The sequence below is a fragment of the Prionailurus viverrinus genome, chromosome F1 (assembly GCF_022837055.1).
Source record: "Prionailurus viverrinus isolate Anna chromosome F1, UM_Priviv_1.0, whole genome shotgun sequence".
NCBI lineage: Eukaryota > Metazoa > Chordata > Mammalia > Carnivora > Felidae > Prionailurus > Prionailurus viverrinus.
Window position 1 is genome coordinate 66188740 of NC_062577.1, and position 15658 is coordinate 66204397.

General features: G+C 60.9%; 1 protein-coding gene and 1 long non-coding RNA gene across 3 annotated transcripts; both read left to right on the forward strand.

The window, feature by feature from the left end:
- Positions 1-54: 54 nt before the first annotated feature.
- LOC125155438 (uncharacterized) lies at positions 55-4401 on the forward strand. The gene is made up of 3 exons (XR_007148218.1): positions 55-139; positions 348-434; positions 4042-4401. It is a non-coding gene; the product is annotated as an uncharacterized LOC125155438 (long non-coding RNA).
- A 2520-nt stretch (positions 4402-6921) lies between these two features.
- Positions 6922-14850, forward strand: PMVK (phosphomevalonate kinase). 2 transcript variants are annotated; one of them, XM_047840629.1, is made up of 5 exons: positions 6922-7099; positions 8512-8575; positions 11180-11332; positions 13478-13607; positions 14394-14850. In XM_047840629.1, exons 1-5 carry the CDS (start codon positions 7005-7007, stop codon positions 14528-14530), a joined length of 579 nt encoding a protein of 192 aa, XP_047696585.1. In that variant the 5' UTR covers positions 6922-7004; the 3' UTR covers positions 14531-14850. The 2 variants fall into 2 exon arrangements, with proteins under 2 accessions (XP_047696585.1, XP_047696586.1); XM_047840630.1 differs by lacking the exon at positions 8512-8575 and having other exon boundaries at positions 6955-7099.
- Positions 14851-15658: the final 808 nt, after the last annotated feature.

The window sequence follows — 15658 nt, forward strand, 5'->3', positions numbered from 1 at the left end:
CTGGGCCCGATGGAGGCCCCGCCCAGGTCTTCTCTAACCAGACCTTTGGTCTGAGCAAGCTAAGACGGGGGAAAGCAGTCTCGGGTCCCCGCCGGCTCCCACCTGCGGGCCTCAGGCCGGGCGCCCCCTTGCTTTCAGGGTGAGCTTCCCCATCAGTACAGTGGACACCGAGAGCATCTTCCCAAACCGCCTGGCAGGAGCTGGCGGGGGTGGGGGAGGGGTGCCAGCTTGCATCTCACTCTGCCGCGTGCTGTGCAGACCCCAGTGCTGCCCGCACCCCCCCCTCCCCCGCCCCTGCCAGCAGCTGGATGGATTTAACAGGCGGAATTCTCTCTTCACGCTGCCAGGGAGGAGTCAGCAGGGCGTGAAGAGGAGGGAAGGCTGGCCTCTGACCTGGACTTTGAAGGACAGTAGGGTTTGCCATGAGGGCAGAGGTGAGGCCCGGGGAGAGGGAACAGCCTTGGGGCCAGACGGTTAAGTTCATGCTCACCGTTCTCCCACAGGCCCACCTGCAAGTCTAAGGAGGGGCTTTGCCACGGGCAGTGGAGGCTGGGCGCCTGTACCAGGGCCGGTAGGCCTGGGCGCTGTGCAGCGGGTGGCCAGGATGTGACATCGGGGTAGTTTCAAGGTGTCAGCCAACAGCCTGGGAGAGAGGCAACGTGGCTGGAGTAGCGAGTTTGAGTGGCCCAGGCCTGGATGGGACAAGGCCAGGGGAAAGCGGGCGGTCGAGGACATGCTGGGTTTCCCAGCCCTGGCACAGGTGGTTGAGCAGTTCCCCAACCCCCCCCCCCACCCCCGCAGTGCTGGCAGAGGAGGAGGGGCGGGGCTGGTCTTGTCAGGGTGGGGGTGGGGGGTGGAGAGGGGAAGGCAGCTGGGTTTGACTTTGCCAGATATGGGGGGGCAGCCAGCCTCCCAGCAGGTCCCTCACTGCTCCCCCGCTGTGCGTCCCCTCTCCCCATCCCCCCAAGTCAGGGCCCCCTTGGAGAAGTTCCAACCAGCGTCAGACTCTTAACCTTACTGAGCCTGAAGGGTGGGGGGAGTGGCCCGCAAGGGGAGTGACCTGTCTGCTGAGGGTCAGAGGGACAGGTTGCCAGGCTGGGGCAGGGAAGGCAGAAACTTAAGCCGTGCACCGTGGAGAGGAAGGGTTAGCCCCCTTTGGAACGTCAGTCACCCACAGACCAAACAGACCCGCCACGCTGGCTCATCCGGAACGTGGCCTCGGGCCTCGGTCATCCTGCCCGGAGACCGGCCACCCCTTACCCGCCTGGGCCACAGACTTTTCGGCTCTCCCATCTCACGGACAAGCAGACGTTAGAGAGGGTAAGACCGTCAGTACCCTCTTACAGACAAGTAAGAGAGAGAGAGAGAGAGAGACAGAGAGGAGGTAGGTGGCTTGCCTATGGTCCTGTCACAGCTGGACAGCGACCAAGACCATCCGCGGGCGCTGTCCACCTTCCCCAGGAGGCCCCAGGCCGGGAAGCCCGAGCTCCCACCCAGCCACGTGGGTACCTGGCCCTGTGGCACTTCCTCTCTGGCCACCGCGGCCCCTTATGCGCCCCAGCTTGTGGGCAGGAGGAGGCTGGCTCTGGAGGGGCCCTTCACGGGCATGAAGCCAGCCTCTGGTTCAGAGTGAGAAGCGAGGCCCAGAAAGAGAAATGACTTGTCTGGGGTCACGAAGCTTGCTAGGGGCGGGTTGGGGCTGGAGCCCTTGGCTGTCAACCCCTAAGAGTCCCCTGTTCCCCCCCGCCCCCCTCCGCTCCTCAAGCTTGTAAGGCGAGGTCTGGGGGAACCGGTTCTTCCTCCCTCTGCCCTTGAGCTTTGAAGTCACCCGTGGGTGGCTCGTGCTGGTGCTGTAGGAGGCTGCCTGTGGAGGACTGCAGCAGGGCGGAGGCTGGGGGGGGGGGGGGAGCCGCCCCGGGACCGGAACGACGGGATGTGGGGTTCCGAGGCTCGGCCTTGAGGGTGCCTGCAAACGCCCTCGGAGCCTCCGGAGCAAAGGCCTGGCCTCCAGACTCTCCCCCAAAGAGCCATCCATTTGCTCATTCATTTATTTATTGTGGCCCATGCAGCGCTTCCCCAGGCCTGGCCCGGCTGGCGCCACCAGACCTGCCTTCTGGCAGCCTGGGGAGGGACACAGGCGAGGACCTACACTGCAGGCCGAGGCGGGGCTAGGGGGGGAGGGTCCCGGAGGCCCCCCTGGCTGCCGGAACCGCTGGCTTTGGAGCCACGCAGACCCAGCTCGGCCACTTCTAGCTCCTGGTTTGGAGCCGAGTCTGTCCATCTCATTTTGAGAGTAAATACCAGTGTCTGTCTCGAAGATAGTGAAAAACGGTGACATGAATGAAATCAACACATCGCTCTTCAACGGCTGAAGTGGGGCCAGTCCCCAGCTCCAAAGCTGGCATTCAGTACATGATAATCTCACAGAACAAAAAGATTTTTCTAAATCCTGAATCTTTATTTAAAAAAAAAAAAAAAGCTTTGTTTAAGGGCGCCCGGCTGGGTCGGTGGAGCCCACGACTCCTGGTCTCTGGCTCATGAGGTCAAGCCCCCCCTACGGGTATAGGGCTTGCTTAAGCAAAAATCCTGTTTGTTCTTGCGTCGTATTCCAGATTGAGCCGTGGCTACCATCCACGGGCAGACTAGCTGACTTTTTAGAGCTTGTTTCTTTTGAACATCGGAGGATCCCTGCTCTGCCCGGCGTTCTGGGTGAGATCAGCCGGGAGCTGGAGTTGGAGGTGCCGACAGACTCTGCTACGTGCTCTCTGAACGCTGCAGCTATAAGAGCGAAGGTCACACGCTTGCCTCATAGCGACGGAGATAATTCAGAGACCGAGGACTGAGCAGGGGAATCCAACTTTCCGTTGGTCTTTTGGGTTGGTCTTTTGGGAGGGCGCACTGTCCAGTGAGAGGTTCGACGCCTCCCACCTCCAGGGATGTCAGCGTGTGGCGTTTCTTAAAGCCGGAGAACTTACAAACTCAGAGCTGGCCGGTGCCTTGTCCTTCCTCTGGGTTCGCCCTTACTGAGCACTTAGCAACTTAGGGAAGGCGGGTCACAGAGGGGACGGGTCGTAAGTCTCTGACTGTCCACCTGTGTGTTTAGAAGCGTTTTGCCCCTTCTCTCCGGAGTGATCCCGGGGGGTAATCTATTTAATAGATGTCTGGGCAAGTGTCTCAATCATAATGAGCCTCATCATAATTTCGACACTTCGGGGCGCCCGGGAGGCTCAGCCGGTTAAACGTCCAACTCTTGGTTTCGGCTCAGGTCATGATCTCAGGGTTTCATGGGTTCGAGCCCCACGTCAGGCTCTGCACTGGAGGCATGGATATTGCTTGGGATTCTCTCTCTCTCTCTCTCTCTCTCTCTCTCTCTCTCCTCTCTCTCTGCCCCTCCCCTGCTCACACTGTCTCTCTCTCAAAATAAATACACTTGAAAAAATTTAATAATCGCGCCACTTAAAGTTGCCTCATCTTTCAGTAGGGATAGTAGTGTTTATGTCACATGATTGAGGAAATAAATGTCTGGCACGTAGTAAACGCTCAGTAAATAGTAACTCTTACCTATGTGGGGGCGGTGGATGTGGGAGTAAGCGGTAAGCGTAGTGTGAGGTGAGCGTGAGCTATGTCAGGAGCATAGGAAGCAGGGATCCAAGGCAGAGGGGTGGGGAGGCGGGGAGGAGGAGTCACAGGCTAAGTGCTGGAGTACAACTCAGAGTCTGCTCCCCAGAAAGACAGCTGGAAGGGTGTTTCAGGCAGGGGGAACCACGCGATGGTGCCACTTAGAGCCACTTATAGCTTCTATCAGAGCATCAGGCGGATGTTAATTTATGTCTGTTCCCCTCTCCAGTTTGGGGATGAAATTTCTCACGCTCTATTTTGAAGCTGCTTTATCATTGCCGGTCCCTCAAGGGAACAAATGCTCTTTGAGCAGGCTCTGGTTCACTCACTGTCCCAGCTCTAGTGGTACCTGGTGCGTCTCAGGCATTTACAGACATTGAAAGAACGAACGCATGAACGAACGAACGGACTTCTCTCCCTCAGCTCCCAAGGACTCAGACTGCCTCTCTTCTCTTCCTCTTTGGCACTCCTTCTGCCCCACGCTCTGCCTCACCTGCCCCGCTGCACGGCCCCCGAGGCCACGGTCATCGAGCACAGAAGGCCCCAGTCACAGGCACTGGTGCAGGACGGCGCTGGGTCAGCTGCACAACGGCCACAGGAAGAGGAGCCAGAAGCGGAAGGAAGGGTAACCGGTGGTACCACTGAGCCTCGGTGGCATCTATGGGGCAGGCTGGCCTCGCAGGGGTGGACGTGGTGCCGATCAGGGCTCCCTTGCTCCAGGCGGTGCTGAAAGAGCAATGACAAAGCCCGCCTCCTCCCTCCCTCCCTCCTCTCGGCTCCGCAGGAGTGTAGGCCCTGGTCCCCTGCAGGCTCAAACTGCTCTGGGTTTGGTGACACCGTGAGCGGGCTTCCTCCAATAGGCCTGGACTTGACTTCCGAGCCGTCTTCTGGGTCAGTGAAGCAAACCTCTCTTTATTTTTATTTTTTTGTTATTTACTTACTTTGTGTGAGAGAATGTGAGCAGAGGGAGGCGCAGAGAGAGAGAGAGAGAGAGAGAGGGAATCCCAAGCAGGCTCCACATTGTCAGCACAGAGCCGGACGTGGGGCTCAATCCCATGAACCATGACATCACGACCTGAGCCTAAATTAAGGGTCAGACGCCTAACTGGCTGAGCCCCCCAGGTGGTCTGCCTTTTTAGTGAGGGGTGACCCTCTGGGGTAATTGTGTTCCTGAGTCGTGGGGCCACTGCTCTGTGGTCCAAGGCCAGCACCCGCTTCCTCAAGCATCAGCTTCTGGAAGCCCCGTGAGGCAGCCCCGTGAGGCAGCGTGTCTGGCATCCCCAGCTTCTCATCGCAGCCCCCCCCCCCCCCAGGCTTCTGGCCACTCCCTCCCGGCTTGTCTGTGCCCCTGCAGACAGTCCTGTTCCTCCCTCTTTCCTGCCTCATTGTCTGCAGCGTCCCCCGCCTGTCGTCTCACACCTGCTGACTCTTGTGAGTTCTTTTTGGTTGTGGAGGGAAGAGGCAATGTCATACAACAGAGTCTCAAGGGCTAATGTGTCCCTGAGAGGGAAGCACTGCTCTGGGGACTATCTGAGCAGGTGACCTTGGAGAGCAAGGTGGCTGAGTGTGCAAATTTGCAGGCTGGATGGCTCTGGGGGGTGGCAAGGCTCCATGGGAGCTGGTGTCTGAGGCCAAGGGACGGAGCGGTCAGACCAAGCAGGCAGGAAGATCACAGACAGTGGTGACGGGAGCCTGTGGCTAAGCTGCCTGAATGGAAACAGGTGCCAGGATTGGTGGCTGTCAGCACTGAGGAGGGCAAAGGCCACCCAGCCCGGTGGCTATGAGCCTTGTAGGAGCTGGAGTTTCCCAAGAGGCATGGGAGTGAAGGTCAGGAAGCTGATATGGGAAGGAAGGAGGCCACAGACACTATGCTGAGATCTGAGGGCTGGGGGGGGGGGGGGAGGGGGAAAAGACTCTACGCGAGAGGGCAGCCGGGGACAGTGAGACACAGTTGAGGCAGGGAGCAGGAGAGAAGCTGTAAGAGGTTAGGATGTTCTGATCATCAGTAGGGAATTCCAGCGGGGATAGGAAAGGCAGGAGTGAGGTCTGAGTCAGGTGAAAAAGAAAGCGGGGGGCAGTTCAGAGTGCTTTCTGGTGACAGAAGAGGAGGGATCTGAGCTTTCTGTGAAGGTGGGCTGGGAGATCGGATCCTGTGCTGAATTCTAAAACCACACCGTGCTCAGCATAAATAACAACTCCACATCTGGATGACGCTCCAGAAGTTACAAAGGGTTTTAATTACATTGTGTTTTTCCCATTTCCTTCTCAAGGCAACCCTGTGAGGTGGGCGTTACCAGTGATGAACCAGGGTGACCTGAGAAGTGTCTGAGCTGGGATTAAAACCCCACTTGGGGCTGCCTGCCTTCTAAGTGCACTGATGAGTGCATGATCTCAGAGTTGCTTCAAAAAAAAAAAAAAAAAAGACCTTCCTGGAGACCGTCCTTTTTGCATCTGACCCATGGCCATTCCTTCATCGCTCCTGTGCCGTGTTTTCCGGCTCCTCCCACGCGGGTCCGGCGTCCTCTCCCCCCTTCTCCTTGAGTGACTCTGTGGCTCGCAGGAATGGGCTCCGGGATCCGTTCTGACGAGCTCAGAGATGCGGGCCCAAGGTCCGGGCTGAAGGCCACTGCGCTTACTCCTCTGGGACCGGCTGTCACTGCGGCGGGCCTTCGAGGAGGGGACAGACCCTCGCAGCTCCCGACTGGACTCCGCATAAAGCTAGGCAATCCCGTCCGGGGCTGGCCTCCAAGCCCCAGAGCCTACCCCGTCGGGGTCAGCACTTTGCGGCGGGTCCCCGCACTTCCCTGGGGAAGAGCAGGCGGGGCCTCCAAACCCGCGCCGCCGGCCACGCGAGCGCCGGCCCAAGCCCCTCCCCGCGTGACGTCACGGCCACGCCCCCGGCGCCTCAGCCGCGGGTGGCTTCCGGGAGGACCCACATTCACTGCGGGGTACAGACAGATTAGCTTGAACACATGCGTTGCGTTGCACAAATAAGGAGGCGGGTTCGCAGACCTCTTCAGCGTGATCTCGTTTGATCGTTTCCCATAATGTTTGTAGGGTTGGGTGGTAGGCAACGTGACGCTCACCTCGGGAAATTTAGAGACGTCCCCGCTACAAGGGGAATGGTTGTGTCCAGGTGACGTCAGGCTCTGGGCGGGGCCGGGCCGTTCCAAGTGATCCCTGTGGGGGAGCGTCTTTCGGGCGAAGGCCGCCCTGAGAGCCACGCCCCCCCCTCGGCGTTTGGCGGTGGACGTGCCCACGGACAGGCCTCTCCGCGGCTGCGCAGGAGTAGCTCTCGGAGTACTCGCGTCGGAGCGGAGAGGACGGCGGGGCGGCGGGGCGGCCGGGTGGCCGGGCGGCCGGGCGGCGGGGGTGGGGAGGACGGCATGGCCCCGCAAGCAGGCGCCCCGCGCCTGGTGCTGCTGTTCAGCGGGAAGAGGAAGTCCGGGAAGGACTTCGTGGCCGAGGCGCTGCGGAGCAGGTGTCTGCGGGGCGAGGCGCGGACGCTAGGCTTGGGGTGGGGTGGGCCGCGGCCCGACAACTGCAGGGGCGGCCGCTCCGTGGTCGGGGGTGGTGGAGTCCTCCGTGCGCGATCCCGTCGAACCCCAAGATTCCTTTGATAGGTTCCCTGTTGGGGTGTTAGTAGCTGAGGGTGCTCTGAAAGGTGGGGGGTCACCAAGGGATCCGTAGATCCAGGATTCAGATTCAGCTTGAGTCAGTTTACCCTGAACGTCGTGGTCGAGCAGTTGTGCTGGACGAGAGCGAGGATCGCAAAGCGTGGGCGCACGCCGGTGGGTGGGGGACCAGGCGTTGCTGCTGGGGGGGTGGTGTACCACAGGGGTCGACGAGGTTGTGGGGGAGGGGACCCGGGGCAGAGGTCGCCTCTGGCTCCGCACAAGGGTCCTACCACCTTTCCTGCTTGCCTTTCTCCTTGTCCCCAGCACAGGAGTCAGTCAGTGGACAGGAGCAGGGTGTGCAGTTGGACTGCTGGAATTCGCATCCTGACTCCCCACGTGTTCCCCTGTGACCTTGCACAGCATTCTCCTCCACTCCGTGTCTCAGTTTTGTCCTCTGTGAAATGGGGCTAAAGATAGGGTGGTTGAAAGGATGACATGAGATAATGCACGTGAAGGGCTCAGAACAATTCTTGCCGTCTAGTAAAGGCACAGGAAGTAAATGCTGGCTGGTATTTGCACTTTATCTATATTGGCTTCATTACTTGCAGCGTTGTTTTGAGTGTATCAGGTCTCACTCTGCCTCCGTTTCCTCGTGTGAAGCACGGAGCTAAGAACGCCTGTCTCACTGTGTCGGTGTTTGAGTGAAAGTGTCAGCACCTCACGGTCAGGGCGGGGACGGCGTACCTGGGTCCGGACACAGCACCCAACGGGTGGTGGATTGAGTACATCGAACAACTGAAGGAGCGAGTGAATTCTGTTGTGATGACCAAGTCCGTGCACACGGATACACCCGGGCCGTGGGAAAACTAGTTCGAGGGCCCAGCAGTGACCTCATCGAGCCAGAACATCGCCGGTGGCGGCCGTGCACGGTGTAATTGTAATGTTTGTTCTGCCTGTGAGCAGAACTCTCCCATTCCAGTTTGGTAATAATCCTGTAGGAGACCGAACAGAGAGTGCTGTTCCGCTTTGTAGATGAGCAGTTAGGGTCAGGGAGGATGAGACGTTGACAGTTACGGATACTAGTAGCAGAAACGCAACCGCAGAGGGGCGCCCGGCTGGCTCAGTCCGTAGACCCTGTGACTGTGGATGTCAGGGTCACGAGTTCGAGGCCCACGTTAGGTGTGGAGCTTACTTTAAAAAAGGAAGGAGACTTCCATCCCCTTCCAGCCTCGTCCGGAGACTAGGTTAACTGGGCTTGGGCCTCCCTGTCCTGTAGGCTCGGAGCTGATGTCTGCGCTGTCCTGCGGTTGTCCGGGCCACTCAAGGAGCAGTACGCGCGGGTAGGTGGCGGCCACGCGGCATTTGGTGGGTTGGAAGGAGCCTGCTGTGGTCACTGGCAGGGTCTCTGTGACTGCCGTTGGCCGCGTGCTGGACCGTTTGGGGCCGTTTTCACCTTGTCACTCGCTTCCGGCCCCCTCCCCCAGAGCGTATCCAGGAAACGCTTCGGACTTGAGCTGGGATTCTCCCCTTAGAAATGTAATCACCTGAGTTGTCAAGATGATCATTAAGTGAAGAAAGCAAGATGTAGAAACGTGCATAGGGAATACTCCATTTATATGTAAACGGACGAGAGTTCTGAGTACGTTTGCTTACACGTTCAGCCACATAACTGATATCTGTGGGGGGCCCTCCTTGTGTTCACTGTTGCCAGTGCTGGGGCTGTGTGAAGCCTGGGCAGGGTACACAGGCCACTGTCACTGGGTGCCTCCAGGAAGGGGCAAGCAGGGGCCGGGCAGAGAGTTTTCACTCTAAACAAATACGTAACTTTTGAATTTTGGACCATGTGGATTTAAAGAAAAAAAAAAAAAAAAGGATTGTAGGGGCGCCTGGGTGGCTCAGTCGGTTAAGCGTTCGACTTCAGCTCAGGTCATGATCTCACAGCTCGTGAGTTGGAGCCCCGCGTCAGGCTCCGTGCTGACAGCTCAGAGCCTGCTTGGCATTCTCTGTCCCCCTTCTGTCTCTGCTCCTGCCCTATTTGCACGCACACGTGTTCTCTTTCTTTTTCTCTCTCAAAAATAAGCATTGAAAAAAAAAAAAGGATTGTAAAAACTAAATGGGAACTTTTAGAGCCTTGGCTTTCAGACAGGGAGCCTAGAGGGTCAGACCAGCTTCCCATGCAGTGAGGAGCCCTCGTTGCTTAGATTTCTGCCCTTGACTTCTAGGTGCACTTTGGTCAGTTGGCCCGAGTCTGGTCTTCTGGGGCCACACAGAATGAATCTGGCCCCCCCTTCCATGCATCAGTCCGTATGCATGGCAGTATTCTCCTGTGCCTTTTGGTTTTCTCCCACCAGCTAAACAGACCTATTTGTAGGAGGTGGGGGATCACTGTAGCATTGTAGCAGCCTGGCGGGTCCTGGGGATAACAGGTGCAGTGGTTTTAAAATTAATTCATTTATTATTTATTTTTTTATTTTGAGAGAGCATAAGCAGGGGAGGAGCAGAGAGAACAGGAGAGAGACAGTCCCAGGCAGAGCCCAGACATGGGACTTGAACTCACAAACCATGAGATCATGACCTGAACCGCAGTCAAGAGCCAGACGCTCAGCCAGCTGAGCCACCCAGGTGCCCCTAAGATTTTTTTAGTGGGAACCTTTCCCAAATGACGTTAGAGGAGGAAGTTCCTGGTACCCAGTAGACAGACTTGAGGGTCTCTGGTGGGGGAGGTGCAGGGAGACAGAGGGTGGAGGAGGGGGCTCTCAGCCTGTCCCCTGGGGCCTGGGCACTTCTGGGGAACCCCAGGGTTCTGAGGAGTAGTTTGAAAACCACTGATCTACGCTCCAGAGTTCCCAGATCAGCCCCCACTCCAGACCTACGAGCCAGGCTGGCGTGGGTGTGGCGTGGGCAGCAGTTTGCATCTTAAAAACCTCAATAGGAAACGGATAGGCCAGCCTACCCCTGTACCACTCCTATTCCCACTAAAACCAATTCCACTGGCATCTGGGTGGCTCAGTGGGAAGAGCACGTGACTCTTGACCTCAGGGTTGTGAGTTCAGGCCCCGTGTTGGGTGTGGAGCATACTTAAAAAAAAAAAAATCCAAAATGAAACGTTTAATGCGTTGGGTTTCTCAAGTCACAATGAGAAATCTAATGGAAACACAGAACCTACCGCTCCTGGCGGCCACTCTCCCTCCCTCTGCTAGAGAGCGTGGGAAACCAGTTTACAGACAGGAGGTGGCTGCCGGCCTCACCTCGGGCAGGGCACAGGAAGGTGACTGGACTTGCACGGTCGGTCGTGGCCCTTCAGTTTGCAGGGGAGAAACGAGTCCAAGAGGGTGGAGCTGCGGGGAGTGAGGAGAGTAGCTGGAACCTGTCTCAGACCCCGGCCCGCCCCGGGGCCCTGGATGGACCCCTCATTTGGCTGTGTCCCTAGGGAGGGGAGGCCGGGGTGGTCCAAGCAGCTCCCCCTGCCCCAGGAGCACCTGCTATTTCTGCAGAGGTGCCAGGAGCTTGCGGGGCGGGGGGCCGTGGGATGCGGGAGGGGGCCGCCAGGTGTCCTGGGCCGGGGTGGGGCTGGACTGGGCCAGAAGAGGTGCGCTTTTTCACATTTCCCACTTTGGTTGGAGGCTCAGCTTGTGCCCAGGGGACGCAGACTAATTTCAGGATTAGTTTAAGCCAGGAATCATTGGGGAGGTAAAGCTGTCGCACATCACACGATTTAAAGACACCGAAATGATTTCTGGATTATCCCCAGGCTTTTCTTCCATCTGCCGCTGTTTGGGGTTCCTTACTCCCTGCAGCCCAGGGTCCTGGTGGCAACCTCGTGGTCCTTGCATCGGTCCCCGGGGAGGGGTGGGGGGGGAGGGCAGGGCTGCCCTCCTCCTGTTTCAGGAGGGACCAGTGAGGTCGGAGACCGGAGGTGCAGACGGTGCATGTGCTTTGGGCAGGAGCACGGCCTGGACTTCGAGAGACTCCTGGACGCCAGCACCTACAAGGAGGCCTACCGGAGGGACATGATCCGCTGGGGTGAGGAGAAGCGCCAGGCCGACCCCGGCTTCTTCTGCAGGAAGGTGGTGGAGGGCGTCTCCCAGCCCGTCTGGGTGAGTGTGCTCAGGGCAGCGTTCCGCCTTTTCTGCCTGTGACTCCACTGGCCCCGCCTCCCGCCACTTCTCATCCGTGGCCTCCTAGCTCCTGCCCTGGTCCCACGTGTCCCATTCGTCACCCAGCAGCCAGAACGGCCTGTTAAAAATAACCCAACGCTTGTCACTCCTCTGTTTGGAACCTTTGTCCCATTGTTCCCACAAACCACAGTGAAGCCCTTCACGGAAACCTCTAGGCTTTGTATGACCGGGCCCTGCTGCCCTGCCGGCCTTCTTGCTCCCTAGGCTGTCACTACACCCGCCTTCTCTCCGTTCCTCAGACACATAAGGTCCTTCTGGAGGCCCGGCCTTTGTGCAGTTCTGCCTGCCAGGACCGCCCTTTCTTTCCGTCCTCATCTGGTTCCGTCCAGCCCCGCTTACATGGCGCCTCCACCAGGCAGCCTGCCCTGATACCTGAGCCTAAGTGATGCTGCCAGGTGCTCCCCCAGCACCTCACCCCTTCGCTCCGTCCTCGCTCTGGGAGCCAGTAGTAGCTCCTTGGACCTGGCCCGGCTCCAGGTGATTTGAGGACGTATCAGTGCAAGAACGGGATGAAGCCCCTGCCCTCGGGGTGCTTACGTTATTACTGGGGCTGGAGGGAGTTAGGCCGGAAACAGATACAGAATGTGTCCTGTGGGGTGAAGAGAAATACTGAGGAGCAAAGTAAAGGAGTCCAGGGCTCCATGGGGGGCTGGGCTGCTGCCCTGCGGGGCGCCGGGGAGGTTTCCCCCACTCGAGGTCACTTGAGCAGAGCCTGCAGGAGACAAGGGGCTGAGCCAAGTGGGTGTTTGGGTGGCGGGCGGGCACGTGGCAGGAGGTGAGGCCCGGGGTCTGGTGCTTCGGGGCCACTGAGCAGGGGAGAGGCGAGGCTTCTGGGAGGGGGCGGTGGGGCTGTGGCTCAGAGTGGTGGGCTCCGCACGGGCCGCGAAGGCTGAGCCGGCTGGGCCGTGGCCGCAGGGTGGGAGGCAGGAGGTGGTTCTGAGCAGGGAAGGCGTGGGGAGAAGACGGGGAGTCCGTTCTCGGTCCTGCCGAGCTTGACGCGCCTGCAGACAGCGCTGACCGCACCGGAGGCCGCCGTCTGCCCCCCAGACTGGGCCCCGAGGGGGTGAGCGCCGGCCGCTTGGCTCCCGCCCCCTCCGCGCCCGCACACGGGTTCGCTGTGCCACATGTTTGGTAATTGGTGAGTGAACGGAACGTGTCTGCGTCGGAGGGGGAACAGCCGGCCGCTCTGTTCACGGATTCGGTCGTCGAACGCGTGCTCCCGAGGGTCCCTGTGCCGCACGGCACGCGGGGGCCTGGGATGTGGCCGCGGGTGCGGACCTGGGGCGGGCAGGCAGTGAACACAACCTCCCGGCAGATGGTGACGGTGGCAAGAGCACTTCGTGGACAGCGTGTCTGGACCCAGAGGGACAGGAAGGGGGCCGGGCCGTAGGAAAGGCCTCCCGGAGGAGGGACGCCGGAGCGGAGATGGGCGTGAATGGGGGGCCCTGGCCTGTGCTCGTCCATGCAGCGGGAGCCGCACGCGCCAGGGCCCCGAGGAGGACGTGGCTGGCGTGTGGGAGCGGGGCACCGGCCGGCTGCAGCGGAGTGGATGCACGAAGGCCACGGGAGGAGTGCCGGATCTCGTAGGCCCTCGGAAGCTGGGGTTGGGGTTAGGGCTTTGGATCTTCTTAGAATGACGGGGGCCCTTTGAGAGGTGGGGTGCCCTGGCCTGAGAAAGTCAGGCTTAGGTTGTGAAAAGTGCTGGTGAGCAGGGACCAGTTAGAGCACTTTTGTTTCTGGCCTCAGTTTGTCTGTCTGTAGAATTACTTTGTTGGACCCGCTGATCTGGCCTCAAAGCCCGAGGCTTCGTCTTCAGCTCAGCGGTGACCACGGAACGTGGTGTGTCGACGGCAGACACGTGTGGGCAGAGCGGGCTGTGGACTGCGTGACCAGGGAGGGCTGCCTGCAGGGAGGAGGGATGGTGGGTGAGAATGGGGAAGGGGACCACACCTGTCTGGGCTCTATAGCCTCCCCCCCCCCATCCCCATGCACCTGCTTATTCCCTGGGGCCCTGTCCCGCCACACCGTGTCCTGTCGGTCACCTGCCCGTGTCTCTTTCTGCAGCTGGTGAGTGACACGCGGAGGGTGTCGGACATCCAGTGGTTTCGGGAGGCCTACGGGGCTTTGACCCAGACGGTCCGCGTGGTGGCCCTGGAGCAGAGCCGACGGCAGCGGGGCTGGGTGTTCACTCCAGGTGAGCTGTGCCCGGCCTTTGCCCCCGAGGCTTGGCACGCCGGCTGCCACCCCGCCGTAGACCCTGGCCCCCGCCTCCACGGTCTGGGTCTCCTGCCCCCTTCCTGGCAGGCTGTGGGGGCGTGAGCGAGGGGTCATGAAAGGGAAGCTGGGGGCCTGTGGCTCAGGACCGTCCCCAGATCGGAACATGGGTTGGGGAGGGTGTCCTCGGGCTAAAGGTTCCTCATGACCCGGGGCTGGTGCCCTTCCCTGTCCTCTCCAGGCGGGTGGGCTTCGCGAGATGTGTCCGGGACCCAGCCTGCCGGCCTGCTGCGTCAGCGGGCGTCCCGTGCGATGCACAGAGTGTCTGTGTGTGGTGGGCAAGGCGGCCTCAGCGGTGCAAGCCCGGGACCTGCCCTGTGGCAGCTGGGACACCGCTGAGGACTCGCTCCTGCCCGAGGCCCTGTGGGCTGGGGAACTTCGGCCCCTGACACTGCAGTCTCCTGGGCGTGGGCACTTCCGCGTACACTCGACCTCACTTCGGTCACAGTCAGCCCGCCCAGCAGCCCCGCTGTTCGGAGAGTAGCTCGCGCCGCCTCCCGGAGGGCCGAGTGGGGGTAGACGTAGAGCCGCCCTTCCGGCTCGTCTGTGGTCTCGTGTGGTTTCAGGAGGCCCTTCCACCCTCTGTGGGCGGTGGCTGTGTGGCTGGGCGGTGGCAGAGGGGAGGCCAGGACGGGGGCAGCTCCATCTGGGGCCTGCGGGCCTCCAGGGCTGGCCGGGGCCTGACGTCACCTTGCTTCCTGCACAGGGGTGGACGACGCGGAGTCGGAGTGTGGCCTGGACGACTTGGAGGGCTTCGACTGGGTCGTGGAGAACCACGGGGACGCGGGGCGCCTGGAGGAGCAGCTGCAGAGCCTGGTGGCCTTTGTCCACTCCAGACTGTAGCTTTGGGTTCCCGGGCGCCCCTGCCGGACCGTGGTCTCCGATGCCGGCTGTCGTGAGGAAAGGCCGGGGGCCCGGGGCCCCGTTCCTAGGGGGGCTGGCAGGTGCCAGGCAAGTCGAGGCAGCCCCGGGGACCTCGTTTCTTTGTGGAGGGGACGGCCCCGCCTCTTCGGGAGGAGACTGGCCGTGCCTGAACCGTGTCCACGGTGCCCGGCCCGTGAGCATGGGTGGCCCTGCCTCCCTGTGGGGACGCTCTCAGCCCCTCGTTCCAGGCAGGGGCCCGGCTCCCCAGCGTGGGTCCTAATAAACCGCCTCGGAGCCCACTCAGAGCCCACGTCTCTCCTTTCCCGCACGCGGGCACAGCCCGTCCTGGTGGCTGTGGGCCCCACTGCCCTGGCCTCCCCGGGCACCCGGCTCTGTGCCCCGCCCCCCCGCCCACACGACCCCCAAACCAATCTGCGCATGTCGCCGCCCAGACCTGCCGCCCGGCTCACCGTTCCCGACGCCAGCTCCCTGGCTCTGGAGGGCCGCCGGCGCCGTGGGCTCCTCCCTGTCCTCTTCTGCGGTGGCCGTCCCCGTGTCCCCCTTCCGATTCTCACCGGCCGGCCACGTCCATCTGGCAGTCGTGACCCTGGCTCCCAGAGCCGTGCTGGCCCCCGGCAGGTGCCGGGGGGTTGGGGTGTGTGTGTCATGGCGGCACAGGCTTCCTCACCCCCAGGGGCCTCCGTTCCAGCCGTTGGGCCGGCGCCGAGCTGGCTCCAAGACGGGCTCTTGGGGGCCCTCAGAGCTGCCAGCGGAGGCTGCTTGTGAGCCCCCCGTCCTGACGCGTCACTCCCGCTCCGGGTGTGTGACCCCGAGGGAGCCTCCCGTGTTCACCAGACTCAGCCCCAGTGACTCGTGGGCGTTTCTGACAGGTTGTTGAGAAGTGGGGGGGCTCCGGGGGACGAGGGGACAAGGGGACGGGCTGTCGTGAGTCCCAGCCTCCTCTCCTCGAGGGCCCACGGATGTCTCGTGGCGCTTTCCTCAGGTCCGGGGGTGCACCCAGGGGACCCGAGGAATGAGCCTGTGCCTGCTTACGCAGGTCCCCAGCGCCTGGCCCAGCAAAGGCGGTGATGGCAGGGACGAGAGACC

What these genes read in the sequence shown, in the direction of transcription:
- PMVK (XM_047840629.1), top strand. Translation starts at nt 7,005, where the DNA reads ATGGCCCCGCAAGCAGGCGCCCCGCGCCTGGTGCTGCTGTTCAGCGGG. An exon ending in GCCGAGGCGCTGCGGAGCAG is followed by an intron (nt 7,100 to 8,511) that starts GTGTCTGCGGGG and finishes CCTGTCCTGTAG; the next exon opens with GCTCGGAGCTGATGTCTGCG. An exon ending in GCGTCTCCCAGCCCGTCTGG is followed by an intron (nt 11,333 to 13,477) that starts GTGAGTGTGCTC and finishes CTCTTTCTGCAG; the next exon opens with CTGGTGAGTGACACGCGGAG.